General features: G+C 37.4%; 1 protein-coding gene across 1 annotated transcript in view; it reads right to left on the bottom strand.

The window, feature by feature from the left end:
* Positions 1-12,109, bottom strand: part of cacna1da (calcium channel, voltage-dependent, L type, alpha 1D subunit, a) — a 30,919-nt gene extending 18,810 nt beyond the window's left edge. Inside the window, exons 1-18 of the mRNA XM_041980528.1 lie at positions 12,041-12,109; positions 11,541-11,766; positions 11,199-11,406; positions 9,888-10,008; positions 9,692-9,779; positions 9,550-9,580; positions 9,286-9,440; positions 9,070-9,199; positions 6,866-6,925; positions 5,425-5,531; positions 3,758-3,845; positions 3,559-3,666; positions 3,409-3,461; positions 3,166-3,312; positions 2,793-2,994; positions 2,103-2,261; positions 1,828-1,938; positions 190-273 (exon numbers count right to left, since the gene is read on the bottom strand). Of these exons, the coding sequence (XP_041836462.1) occupies positions 190-273; positions 1,828-1,938; positions 2,103-2,261; positions 2,793-2,994; positions 3,166-3,312; positions 3,409-3,461; positions 3,559-3,666; positions 3,758-3,845; positions 5,425-5,531; positions 6,866-6,925; positions 9,070-9,199; positions 9,286-9,440; positions 9,550-9,580; positions 9,692-9,779; positions 9,888-10,008; positions 11,199-11,406; positions 11,541-11,725 (2,037 nt within the window). The 5' untranslated portion in view covers positions 11,726-11,766; positions 12,041-12,109. The remainder of the gene's footprint in view (positions 1-189; positions 274-1,827; positions 1,939-2,102; positions 2,262-2,792; positions 2,995-3,165; positions 3,313-3,408; positions 3,462-3,558; positions 3,667-3,757; positions 3,846-5,424; positions 5,532-6,865; positions 6,926-9,069; positions 9,200-9,285; positions 9,441-9,549; positions 9,581-9,691; positions 9,780-9,887; positions 10,009-11,198; positions 11,407-11,540; positions 11,767-12,040) is intronic.
* Positions 12,110-14,515: the final 2,406 nt, after the last annotated feature.

The raw sequence follows: 14,515 nt of genomic DNA, 5'->3' as shown, positions 1-14,515 counted from the left end.
ACAAGCCAATGGCTCCTTACAATAAACTTTTCTTTTTTAAACAGAAAAACATGGGTTTGCAGCACTAATTACTTGCAGGTTACATTAAAAAGATATGTATATATTCAAGATATCAGCACTGGCCCTTGCCATGTGGCTTTGCTGTAAAGCTTCAGTTAAACTTGAGAGTCAGAGAAAACTGGTACTTACATTAACTTCAGTGATAGCAATATCGACGACGCTACCAACAACAATTAAGGCATCAAATGTGTTCCAAGCATCAGCAAAATAGTGCTGTTAACATGTAGGGGGAAAGATGGTCATGAAAGACAGTGAACAGAATGACAGGAAGAGAGTCCGATGGATGATCAGAAAAGAGTGGAAAACAAAATTAAGGTAAAAAAAATGAGCCAAAGTTGGAATGGCAGGGTCAGGGGAGGAGAGAGATAAAGAGAAAAGAATGTGTTAGGAAAGTAAGTATTAGAAAAGATCAGATTAAAGGCCAGAAATCTACCATTGAAAGCTGCTGCCGAGGAGGCCAGAGGAGGAAGAGGTCTAACAGTTGTGAGGCTTACAACTGTAGCTAATCTTACTTACATCAATCTCACTGAGAACAATGTCTACTATGCTGCCAATGACTACCAGGGCGTCGAACACATTCCAGGCATCACCAAAATATCCCTGAGCAAGGTTGAGCAAGTGGTGGGTGAGTAAAGTGGAATAACAAAAACAAAAAGGTGTTACTCTTAAACTAAAATATAAACCCACTAATGCAGCTCATTTAAAACACACAGGAACCCTGCTGACAACTTTAGTGGAGGGGCTCATGATTACAGTGCATTGATTTACAGGCTGTGGTTTAGCTGTAGAGAAAAAGATTGACACTGAATTCATGCTTGCACAAAAATTGAAAGCTATTTAAAAAAAAAAAAAAAAAAAGAAATAAAGCACTGCACTCCACACTTTTTCCTCTTACTAGCATCCTGTCCTTCTTTGGAACACATAGCTGGCAGCCAGCATGTTGGATTTATAGGAAAGCGGGAAAAAAAGATTCACAGACTTATCAGTACTGAAATGTTTCTGCACTTTATTCTGCTCCTTTTATTAACATTAAAATGATAGTTTGACTTTTTTAGAAACATGCTTTAGAATTAGAATTAGGAAAAAAGACGCCACTTACTAGTCTTTATCATAAATACAAAACTAAGCTATTAAATGTGGCTTATTAGCTTAGTAGTCGCCTCAAAATGTTGTGACTTCTTAGTGTCTTAAATAAACAAGCTTGATATATTTTGTTAACTAAAGTTTTTTTTATTAGTTTTTTGTATTTATTTAAATTCATACTGGGTGGCTCTCATGTTTCCCAAACTTTATACAAATGTAAGTCAAGTTAAGATAAGGTAAGCTAAGCTAACGCCATATGCTAACATTCACATGAAGCCTTGTGTCTTAGCCAACATATGAACAGCACAATTAGCCAAATCCTCAAAAAAAGAGGGCTGTATGGAGAAAGGTATGATGTTCCATGTTGCATTGTGGGATGGGATCTCCATCATATTTTACGGACTGCTCTTCTTTAACCTCTGCTGACTAAAACTGTTGCCTGGTTAGATTTTAGGTTTGACTAAAAATAGTCAAATTTGGTGGAAAAGGAAACAATGGAGATAAGATGTGCTAATCAACATGGTGGTATTGCTACCATAACACAATACCAGTGCATCTACACAACCATTTTCTATCTTAATAAAAAGTAAGTAAAGACTTTTGTATCAGCTAGTTATATTTCTAAGTGGTTTAATTTGTTGTTTGTATGTAAATCCATACACATTACATTCATGTGCAACTCACCCTGGGTTTGAAAGCGATGAGTTTGAGAAACATTTCCACAGTGAATACAGCAGTGAAAACCATATTGAGAATGTCCATTACATAGCTAAAAAGCGCTGATTGGCTGTAGTGCTGCAGAAAAAGATGGATAAGAATTATTAAAACAAACAAATCAGGGGAATTAGAAAACAGAGCTGTCAGTTACTAACATCACCTATTATGTCCACAAGTATTTTCAAGATAAACAGATTTTTTACTGTGATTGCTTTTAGGCATGAAATCTCTTGGCTTCTTACCTGTACAGCCAAGCAGAGTGTGTTTAGCATAATGAGCACAAACATGATGTACTCAAAGCCAGTGGAGTTCACCACATACCAAAACTTGTACTGGTATGGGTTCTTAGGAATGTACCTCCTCAAAGGATGTGCCTTAAGAGCATACTCCACACACTGACGCTGCACAGAAACATACAAAATAGGTTTGAATGACATGTCACAACCACTTTTAATACTCTGAGCTGAATCCACCCACAACTAATCTATCAGTCTATTTCACTCAAAATGGATGAGAGAAGCCACTTTTACTAGCAGCGGTGCATCGTCCACCTGGACTTCTTATCTGACTTAGTGCTGAACACTGACAACGTCATTGTCTGGCTGACTTTAACATTTATGTTGACGATGAAAATGACAGCTTAAATTGAGAAATTAATGTCATCATTATTTTCTGTAATTATGAGTGTCAATATGACAGAGAGCTCCCACCTGAGCTTTACTCCTCCACAGATTAATCAGCTTATTGACAAAACAACAGTTTCAATGCAGCAACACTAGACAATGTTACTCCTTTAAAAAAAGAAGATAATCAGTCGGAAGAAACAGGCTCCTTGGTTTACTTCGCAGCTATGAGCTTTAAAGCAAGACGACTGGAAAGGGAATAGTGTTAATCTTATAAAAATATCATTGCATTATTTCTAATTAACTCACCTGGTTCTTGTCTAATTCACAGTTTTTGTATTCTTTCTCTCCCTGCTCCTGAAATGTGACGATCACAAAACCTACAAATATGTTCATCATAAAGAAAGCAATGATGATGATGTAGATGATAAAGAAGATGGAAATTTCCACACGGTAGTTGTAAATGGGGCCGAGGTTCTCTCTGTTGGAGTCAATGGCTTTGTATAATAACCTGAGGAGAGACAAATGAGGGCAACATGTAATTAAGCACAATGAAAAACAAAATGCAAAACTTTCCTTGAGTCGAGCAATTTCAACTGACGTAAACAGCTTTTAAAGAGCTCTTTACTTCGCATCATCTTTTGAGAGTTTTAACAGTGTAGGGAAAAGGTTTTTGTCTTACGCAGGCCAGCCTTCAAAAGTGGACACAGTGAACAGAGCCATCATCGCCATAAGGACGTTGTCAAAATTGAAGTCACTGTTGTGCCACACCCGCCTGTGGATGGTTGGCTGGTTCACGTCTCCATCCTTATACACAATGTAGGTGCCCCTAAGGAAAAAAGACAAATTGTAAAGAGGTGAAGTCCAACCTGGGATGGTAAGTGTGAGTCATTTCCTGTGCAAAAACAACAAAAGTGAAACGAACTTGCACTCTTCTGGGCTGGACTTGGCCTCATCTGTGCAGCGGTAGAATTTTCCCTGCAGACGAAAACAATATATATTTATCATGATTATTTGTAAATGTTTTGGCTTTATGTATACTAATGTTGTCTCTTTTAAGCTCTGTGCTGCTGACCTTGAATAGCTGCACCCCTATACAGGCAAACATGAACTGAAGCAGAGTGGTGACGATCATGATGTTACCAATTGTTCTGATTGCCACGAACACACACTGCACAACGTGCTGTAAGACAAATACATCAAAAGATTTGTAAGCTGAATCTAAGATTGTGGTAATAAATGTGTACAAGCTGAAGAGGATCTCAAGTTCTCACCTTTAAGCCTTTGGCCCTATTTATGGCCCTCAGGGGTCGAAGCACTCGAAGGACTCGAAGAATCTTTACGACAGAGATGGCCGAGGACCTGAGCAGTGTAAACAAATGGTTGTAATGAACAAAGAAGTCATAACACAGACTTATGTGACATACTAGCAGGGAACTTTAGTACCCTCATGCAAGATTCTTCAACTTTTTCCAGGCTAAGGATCCCCATATGGATGCAGAGATGGAGCAGGGACCATCATACAGCTGACTGGCATGTGTACTGCAATCTTAAGTTTGTCATTTTGTCATTAAGGTATGTGAGTTTGGTGACCCAGCTACAGCTATTGTCACTGTGCAGCAGCTTTGTACGCTTTTGGAAAAGTAAAACTTCTAGATAGATGTGCATAATCCTAGCACAGAAGACAACACTTTTCCACGCAAAAACCATCAAACATTATAATGGCACAGTAGCACAGTGTCTACTTCTCCTTCAGCAACACAGAGTTTAGAGATGAGACGCATTTGCAAAGCTTTCTTCTTGACTATTTTGACACCTTTTATGACTGAGTCAATGCCATCTGACATTTCAGTACTTGAGTCTTGCATGTGTAGCATGCAGTGCATCCAAATCACTTGCGTGGTCACATCCTTTACAAGCGCGATCAGTCTACTTTTAAATGAGCCTCGTGTCACAATACATTTAGTACACATTGGTGATTCAATGCCATCTTTCTCCTTGAAGATAAATACAAACTTCAGATAATTATCTGTATATTTTTGGGTCTTCTTTCATTTGCATTAACCTGTTTTAGCTGCAAAAATCAGCAGTAGGGTCCACCTCGACACGACTGGTTTCTGAGATGGAAGATATTTCTCTTGTGCTCATGGAATTTTTGGGTTGAGTTACAAAACTATTCATTTTTACTCATAACAATGTTCCATACAGGAAACATTGTAAAATACTAGCCTCAATTGTTGCTGTTGTGGATAAGAGATGCAGTGTTTTAGCCAGGAATATCTTGATTTGATTGCATAAGATTCCTGGTGAAGTCAATGGAGTTGTTTTTCATTAATTTGTCCTGTTTATTTTACAAAGGTATCTTCTTTTTCAATAAAATTTCTGGGTTCAACTTTGTGTTTTGCTCCTTAGCCAGCTGGTAACTGAATGGGTCAATCAAAGTAACTTAGAGCCAACTTGTAATGTGCAGCCTTGCGATTGTCAGTAATAGGGGCAAGTCCTCTTCTTTGTGTGCAGGAGGCGTGAAGGGACAGGTCTGGGCTTGCCTCATACTGTGTATGTAATACAAATAGTCCTTGTGTGTCAGAGTGTGTGCAGTTCTGACTGAAAGATAACATTTTCTGCCTCCATTTATTTATTCAGCACAACCTGTTGAACTCATGTTAATGCAGATTTAAATTTTTGAAGAAAAAAAACATAGGAAAGTAAATTAAAAATATATTGAATAAAATGGTCTAATCAACCAACAATTTCATGACCTTCACCCCCCCAGCAGCACCTCCACACACGCCCTGTTGAAGACGTCTGCCCTAGTCAATCTCCTCAGTTTTATTCCTGTGTTTTCATTATTCTGACAACATTTTGGTCAAAACTGGCAAAACTGTGCTGCTTCCAGCACAAATCTAATTTAAGCGCAGTTTTTATTTTTAATTTTACTCACTGAATGCCAAAGGAGACAAGAGAAACTCCCACCACCAACAGATCCAGGAGATTAAAGTAATTCCTGCAGAATGCTCCTTTATGGAGAAAAGCTCCATACGTTGTCATCTGAGGAAAAGACAGACGTTGTTAAAGGAGAAAAAAAACACACACATTCTTCATCTAACACACCTTAATCACACAGCCTTTCTATTCCACACTACAGAGACACACAGCCTGTACAAAAATTTCAAATAGAAAAAAACATATTCTCAGCACTCACTACCTTGCAGTCAAACACACACGCACACACTTCTTCACACTCTTGTAGTTCACTCTGATTTGGGGTGGCGAGCTCAAAGCATTGAAACAGGAGGCTATATCTACAATCGCCACCCCCACGGCCCTTAATTACATGAATGTAGTAGTAAGTCATTCATTTCACAATTCACTATAGGATGAGGCAATAAAACATGCATTTTGTTGCCATGATACCAGGGATATTTACTACCTGCAAGAACTCTAGTTATAGCGATTGGAAAGTAGAAATGGCCTTACTGTCACATTCATGTGGACCGTCATCTTAAAGCACATTCCGTTATGTTCTTTAATATTTTAGAATAAAAGGGAAGCAGCTCCCAATTAAAAATTCAGCGTTCAGCAGGCAGAGAAGAAAAACCAGCCAAAATAACGCTTCTTCAAATAATAAAAGTAAAGGACTAATTTTCTGAGTGCATTTAAATGTGAAGCCCTGCAGACAGGTAAATATAGGAAATTGCTAACTGGGAGCACTGGAGACTTTAGAGTCAAACATTAGTGGAGGTCTCAGTTTTTCTTTTTTCTCCCCCAAACAACTGCAGAGGCAACTCCACATTTATATGCAGTCAGCCAGGGAAAGCATACTAAACCATGCTCGGCAGGAACATGGTTGGTTTTGCCCCCTCTTTTATGGGTAATCTGAAGAGCAGTCAGTAAGAGAAGCACGAAGGTAGCTTTGACTGGAGCTGACTTTACATTTTTCAACAGCACCCTGACCTCAAACTCAACTTCAGCCAATGCGTAAGCAATGTCTGGACAGCCCATTAAATTTTGTTGCATCGCACAGAGAGGTTGCATTATATCTTTTTTTTTATTTATTTTTTTTTTTTTTACCAAAATCATTTCAGCGATGACTGCCCCAATGACATGACACCCACGTGAGTATAATGTAATGTTGATTTGATGTTTCCTTCCCCCAACAAGAGTTCTTTGATTTGCACAATTTCAACAAATTGCTTTATGTGTGTGCAAAAAACAGTAACTGAAAAAAACTCCAATATTTGTTGTTTGCTTTTTAAAAGAGGTGCCGTGAAGAAAAAAAGTAAATAAGAGAAAGGAAACAAACAAGCCAGGTTGTACTGAGTGGCAGGTGACACACAAGGAGAGAATGCAGCAAGGCTCTCGTTGTCATTTTAAGGGGTTACCTTCAATATGATCTCAAATGTAAACATACTAGTGAAGACATAATCTGCATAGCCTAGGACCTGGAAGGCAACGAGACGTTTGGAATGTTATTGGGTGAGGTTAGTGACAGCACGGACAGGGGACACAGGTCATTTACCTTCAAAACGATCTCAACAGTAAAGATAGCGGTGAAAGCATAGTCAAAGTAACCAAGTATCTGCAAAAAGCAACGTAGATGTTTAACAAAGACAGGTCATTGTGCAGCTTCATACAACATATGTACACAAGACGAAAGAAAGGAGAAAAATTAAAGCATTTTCTGTGGAAGATTGAAAAGGGTCAGTTCCTTTTGGTTTGTGAACATAAACACAGCAAGCATATTCAATTTGAAATTGTTACAATGGGTCAAGAATTAAACAGACAGCCTGAAGTTTTTCAAACAATACTGGTGTGTTTGCATGTTTTAGCCCATACAGATATGTTCACACCTTCTAGCAACATCCAAGTTTCAGTTTGATTAAAAATAACTAGAAATTTATTTAAAGGGCATTTGACTGAGATTGAGTAGTGGGATCGACACTGAAATATTAATTTCCATAGAGCTTAAAAATATTTTTAATAAGATCTCAAATTAATTTATGCAGATTTAATTAAAAAAAATATTTATTGTGGACTCAAAAATGTGAATAATGTGAGTGAGGTTGGTTTTGAAACCTAAAATTTATCTTTCCTGGTAGCTTGATTGGTAAGGAAAGAATAGCATGAATGTATTAACTTCACATTTTAAAAAAGAAACAAACACACACACACACACTCAAAAAAACCAACCAACCAAACAAAAAAACAGACACAGCTATCAGATCTCAAATTCAAAGCCAGGGAAAAAAATGCCTTGAAGTGTGATAATCACGGAGTGCTGGCACCAATAAACTTCTTTTTGAAACATGTTTATTTTAGTCATTAAATAGTGAGTCAATTAATTTTTCTCCATGTTGTAATGATGTCAGTAGCTGAATTCACACCCCCTGATCAGTGTGCTAGTTGTCCTTCTGAAGTATAACCAAGAAGCGAGAGAACAGAGTTATTTTTATCCAGTCAGCTTCTAGTCATATGTGACGATAAAGGTGAAGAACTCAGACTTTCTCTCTATTTGCTGTCTTTTCTAAATTTAGTAAAACACACAAAAAAGTGAGGTTTTTAAAGCATCCTATACAGTTAATTTCCCCTCACTTTACCAAACCTATCAGTGTCATGTGAATGACCCCACTGGCGCTTTTCTGACACATTTTGAGAAAGAAATCTGATGAGGTCAGACCTGGTAATACAAACGTGTCGCTTTCAACGCAGCACAAGCGTGAACTGCAGCACTCACATTAACGGACAGGCACGCACCACGGCAGCGAGTTCATTTCATGTATGATCAGCGGATCAGAGAAACCCAACAATTGTCATTTAAAATACATAAAAATACTGTTCACATTTTTCTTCACTATGGTTTTAATAAGCTGCAGGAATGAGTTTTTTAATCAGTATCTGAGCCAAATAAACAAGATAGAAGTGTTTGATCTGTAGCTGAAGCCTCTGCTCTCAATGTGCTAACATATCAAGATTCTATCTGTACCCATCCTTCACTGCTTTGTTTACAACAATGGCTCGTGTTCATTAGTTATTAGTGTTATAGCAAACAACAACAAAAAAAAAAAACTGTAACTCAAACATCTAATATTTAATAATATCTAATACCTCAAAGCTGTTTTTGTTTTGCATATTCGTTATTTTTAGTTCATGATATTTATCACATTTTAAGGAATAAATCAAGAACTTTCCAACCTGATCTATAGGAGTCCCTGTGTTCAGGAAAAAAAATAAAAATAAAATACTGAGAGGCACAAAAACAGGACCCAAAATTGAATAAGAACACATAGACCAGCAAGTACTAAACTGCTCCAATGTAATGTGATGAGCTAACTAAACAGTGCAAAGTAAAGGTGCTTGTTTTTATCAATGAGATAAAAAGACTCAACTTGAAAAACTCAGAAATTTTACTTTTAATAATTATACTTTTGCTGAATGCCAAATGCTTTAAAACATGCAAAAACAACAGTATGGTCATTTAAAGAGATCATTAAATGCTAAACAAGCATTACTAAGAGAAATGTGATTTAGCAGTACATTTGCATCATTGTCTTGTGATTGCTTTTCTGTGAAAGAAGTGTAGACTTACAATGTTGCGGGCTGAGAAGTTTCTGATAGGATCCTCAGCAGCAAGTGAGACAGAGCTGAGCATGATGAACACCAGGATGAGGTTGGTGAATATGTGATGATTGATGAGTTGGTGGCAAAACACACGGACCCTGGAACGAAAAAGAAAAATATCACAGCAGTGCGACAGGAGACAATGGCTGTCAGTGAATGTGTATAGAACTTAAAACAATCTTACGGGTTTGTGGTGCTGAAGATGAAGAAGGCACTTCCTTCAGGGATAGGAGTGATCTTCTCTTTCTTTACCAGTTCAGAAATGGCCGGCCGAGGCCCAGATGGAACCTCTGGGTCTTCCTCTTCCCCTGCGTTGTCATCGATGTCCTCCTCCTCATCCTTACCAAAAAAAAAAAAAAAAAAAAAAAAAACAGAGCATGTCAAATGCATGCCACACAGCCAGGAAAATCTCTTATTGGTTCAGCAACTGAATGACATGAAGTAATACCTTCTCATCCTTTTCATCGTCCTTTTTGTCTCTGTAAGTTACAGAAATGTGTTAGAGACGTGTTAGAGCATATATCCAAAATTTTGGCCCCAATATGTAAATTTATGTTTGTCACAGAAAAACGTCAAGATCAAGACTTCACCCTTTTTTGTCTCCTTCATCTGTGTTGAGAGACTCTGCATCTGCTAAGTTGTCCACAGCAATAGCCAAGAAGACATTCAGGAGGATATCTGAGCAACTTATTCAGTAAACAATAACCCTTTCATTTAACACACTCATCAAAGCATTTTATGAAACCAACTGTATATGGACTTTCCTTTACATATGAGAGAGGATACAGTTTCCACAAATGAAGAGGATGATGAAGTAAAAACACACAACCATGCCAGAAGAGGAGGGGCCCCCGTATGCCATGATCCCATCATACATCACGGCATTCCAGTCTTCTCCAGTCAGGATCTGAATGGATCAAAACATTTAGTGAGACCCAGCAACATAAGGTAGAAATATTAATCAGAACAAAGCTGATGTTGTTTCTAAACCTCTGTCCTGCTTTTGTCAAAATTACCACATTTTCCTAACTAACTGATGCGGCTTGTTTGGTGATGTTCATGTCATCCAGACTTCAGGCAGTCACTGATGACAAGTTTTGAAAATTAACACTTTATTTATCTTTCTGTTAATTTGTCCAATTAGACTCAAAGATTATGATAAAAAAAAGATGTACACCAGAATTTTAATTCCTAAACCTTAACTCAAACTAGGGGTTGTTTCTTTAAGCCTATACTAATTTTCTTACTGTGAGTTTAACATGTTTGGAAACATGTCTGAGTCTTCCTAACATGTGTCTTGACTGATCTGTTTCTGTTTGTCTTCTCAACTGTCTTTAAAACTTCACTCTAGACAAACTTTTTGACCTTGTAAATTAATGTTGACAAATGATTTCAGAGGCTGAAGCTGTAAATGAAGCTTTGTCAACCTGTGAAATAAATCTGTCTGAGAAATTCAGGTTTGTGTGTGTATAAAATAATTATACTTGCTGAAAAAATACAGTTGTGAGAATTTGTTAGCAGACAACAAGAAGAAAAAAACTATTGAAAAACTCAGCATACAAAGTTTGCACACTGCGTATGACTCTGAAGTTAGAAGGGCAAAATTTCTGCTTGTCTTTACTTCAGGAACTGACTAGATGGTGATGACTGATAACAGTGGATACCTAATGTTTTTGTTTTCTTGAAATTGGTATAGACAATGTTGCCAGTAGTTCTGTGACATAGGTGGGTCATGCATTGTCAATAAATGAAAGGTAAAGCATTAAAATTTTGCAGCCAGAGTAAGAGAAGAAGAAGCTACTACTGCATGTCTTGGTTCACTTGGATAGCTTAGCTTGTAACTGAAAGCTGAGAATAGCTCAACTTTTTTATGTGGCAGTGGAGGCCACAGCCAATCAAACCAAATCACATTCTTAATTGTGCACCTGATCTTGTGACTGGTCTTAAATCCAATTCCAAATGTGGGATCTACCATCCAGCATTAAAATATTGTTTTATTATTTCTTCTTATTAATTCTGCTTAATTTCTGCATGTTTAGTGTCTGTAAGCAATGTGCTGTTAGGTCATTATTTGAAATGTAAACCAAGTCTTCATACTTGAAAGACAGTGAGAAGGGCTTGGGGGAAGTTGTCAAAGGTACTCCTCTTTGTCTGGGTTTCGTCAAAGTTGAATTTTCCACCAAACACTTGCATGCCCAGCAGTGAGAAAATGATGATGAAGAGGAAGAGCAGCAGCAGCAAGGAAGCAATGGACTTCATGGAGTTGAGCAGAGATGCTACCAGGTTACTCAGAGACTGCCAGTGTCTATGAGGAACAGTTGACAAAAAAAAAACAAAAAACAAAAAAAAAAAACACGGGGGAGAGACAGGATATTAACTGAAAATTACCACAGGTACTGAGAACACGCACATAGATGCACACACAGATTACAATCTTACCGTGTGACCTTGAAGATTCTCAGCAGGCGGACGCAGCGAAACACGGAAATCCCGAGAGGAGACATTATTTCCAGCTCAACCAGAATGGTCTCAGTGATTCCTCCGCACACCACGAAGCAATCAAAGCGGTTGAACAGGGAAACAAAATAGGCCTGTAGCCCTAGACTGTACATCTTCACCAACATTTCACATGTGAACAGGGCTAGCAGCACCTTGTTGGCCACATCTAAAGGGCAGAGAACAAGACACACACAAAATTTAAAGACAACTGTGCTGCAAAAGATAATTATTTTTCAGCATAGAAATGTCACTACTTAATATAAATATTTCTTTGCTTTACTACCAAGAAATATAAAGACAATTTTGATCAAATTTTATCATTCTGGGTTTTAAGATCTTCATCAGACTAAACACACAAAACCTGTCAATAAGTGTCAATAAGTGTCAATCATATAAAATTGAGTGCATATCTTTCATGTATACTCCAGTTTAATTCCTACCCTGCACTTGGGTGAGCCACAAAGGTTGGTTATAATGTTCTGATGAAATGGTGAGAGTGTTGAGAAACACCAAGATGATAACCAGCCAATAGAAAGGCACCGACTTGACAGCCAAACGGCACTTCCTGCGGCAGAATCTGTTCCAGCGGCGCCAGCGCCGACTGCAGGAGGAGACAACAATTTCACTGTGTGCAGAATGACATTAGTGCCACTTACTTTCTACAAAAACGTAAACCAAAATAACACATCTGATGTGGTCAGATAGATACTACAGGCAGTGGAATAGATAGATCACCTCTGTGTTTCTTAAGAAAATTTCTAAAAAGTTTGAGTCCATTAATAATAAGAATGCAGTGAGGTGTGGGAGAGGAGCCACAGGGGAGGTGCATGAATATAATTTTGCAAGTCATACTATTCAGTAAATGAGCTGTTGTAGAAAACACTGCGTAAGGCTATTCTCAGTACATGCTGACCTTAGGAAAGCTGTTCATTTATCATCTCTGTAACGGCTCATTTAAGATACAGTGAAACAAAAGAAAAGCAAATAAAAATCTGCATAAAGTAACACAGGCACCAACTTTACAGTGAAATATACTGTTTTGCATTATTAAAGAACACATATATAATAGATTTAAAAATTGATATTATGTGGAGATATATATACTGACCTGAACTTTGACTTCGAAATTTTTTGACTGAAAGAGAGAAGAAATTTAAAAAGCTAGTTGTAACAGAACTGTGAGAGCATTGATTGTTAAAGGTCAATAAAATTAGTTGTACATCCAGCAATGATATGCTGCGGTTTAAGGTGGAAACAGAGGACATATTTATGGACATGCTTTAAAATAAAAAAGGTTAATTGTGCACAAAAGCTGCACATCCTCACCAGAGAGGTCCACAACATGTTGTCTTTTCATCCTCCCCATTCTGATTCTCAGTATTCACAGATTCTGTTTCACTGGCGGGAACGCTCGCTGTGGCAGCACATACAGCAAACATTTATTAAAAAAAAGAAATATAATCACTTTGCAGTGTAGAAGGATTCTTTGGAAAAACACTGTGCAACACATCCCATGTGGAAGAAATAAACTAAAGTTTGTGCTCCTCTTATAAATTCTAATTTCATTAAAGACGGGAAAAGATACACAAAAAGATCATTATGATACACTGAATTCAAATGAGTCACACTTGTTTAATAAGAATAAGTCACATCAAAACTACAGCTTTAAAGAGGAGAGAGAGCTGCTGTGTATCTCTGCTCTGCCTTACTGTCATTATCTGTATCAAATACCAGGTGCTGAAAGTGAGCTGACATGAGGCAGGAGACCAGACAGCTGCTCGATTAGGTTCAACTGATACCGACAATAAGGAACAGATGGAAAAAATGAAGTCAAGTGAGGAGGACAGGACTCTTAAAACTGTCTCTGAAATGCTACACTCAAAGCAATACTGTATGCAGACAGATGATAATTAACCGTGTGAAATGTCTCAGCGGTTTAATTCGTGTGAGGGAGCGTGCTCCTGCTTAGCTTATGTAGACGTGCTGGCTTTGATTCCTGAGTTGTCGGACAGCTCTCAGCTCTGAAAATAGTGCTGACTGTCGGAGTAGTGATCTGGGTTTAACCCTGTTTCTTATATTCATACTTAGCCCCTGCTTTTGAAATGGGGCATGGCAAGGTAAGTGCGTGTGGCTGCTATCACACCATATGTCTATTCCTAATCAGACTCATTTAGAGGGGGAAATTTATTTTAAGAAGCATTGCATTGGAACTCTGTGGAGGATCAATTAGAGGACGAACAGGGAAAAATTAGATGTGATGAGAGAAAAAAAGTTATTACATATTCCTTGCTCTACATATAGAGAAGCAGTCACTATCTCACTGGGGTTTTTTTTTTTTTTTTTTAAAAAACTCTATCTTCATACCAAAGCTGCAAAAAGGCAAGTGAGAAAATAACATTTCTGTTGCTCTATGTCTAAAATTGAACCTAAATAATTTCCTACTCCAAATTCAAAACTTGAAAAGGGAGATGTTGCTGAGATTATTTCTTTATTGTCTATTTTTATTTCGAATTTTGCTTGTTCAAAAAATAAATAAATAAAAACTAAAAACAATACTAGTCAGGTTGTTTTGTTTTTTTTAACTACTTTTACAGATATAATAAAGTAACCTTCAACCACAAATAACGAGCACACAAAATGGATGAATAGACTTTGTAAGTCTTTGTTATTTTGGCCACTAGAGGCTAAAAAGCACTACTACACTAAGTTCTTAATTAGACTACAGATACTTTTTCTGTTTTTTTTTTCTTCTGTTTTACTTAGTTCAACAAACCTTGAGAGGCCATCCCTGCAAAACCCCTAAAAAAATAATATGGCATTATTTTTTCTATTTACTATTTACTTTTGCCTGTCAGAGTTAACATCCTTAGCAAAGTATTTACCAATTCTGTATATATATATATATATATTACTTT

Source organism: Melanotaenia boesemani, chromosome 3 (assembly GCF_017639745.1).
Source record: "Melanotaenia boesemani isolate fMelBoe1 chromosome 3, fMelBoe1.pri, whole genome shotgun sequence".
Classification (NCBI taxonomy): domain Eukaryota; kingdom Metazoa; phylum Chordata; class Actinopteri; order Atheriniformes; family Melanotaeniidae; genus Melanotaenia; species Melanotaenia boesemani.
The sequence above is the reverse complement of the archived record's forward strand: the minus strand, read 5'-3'. Positions and strand labels throughout refer to the sequence as shown.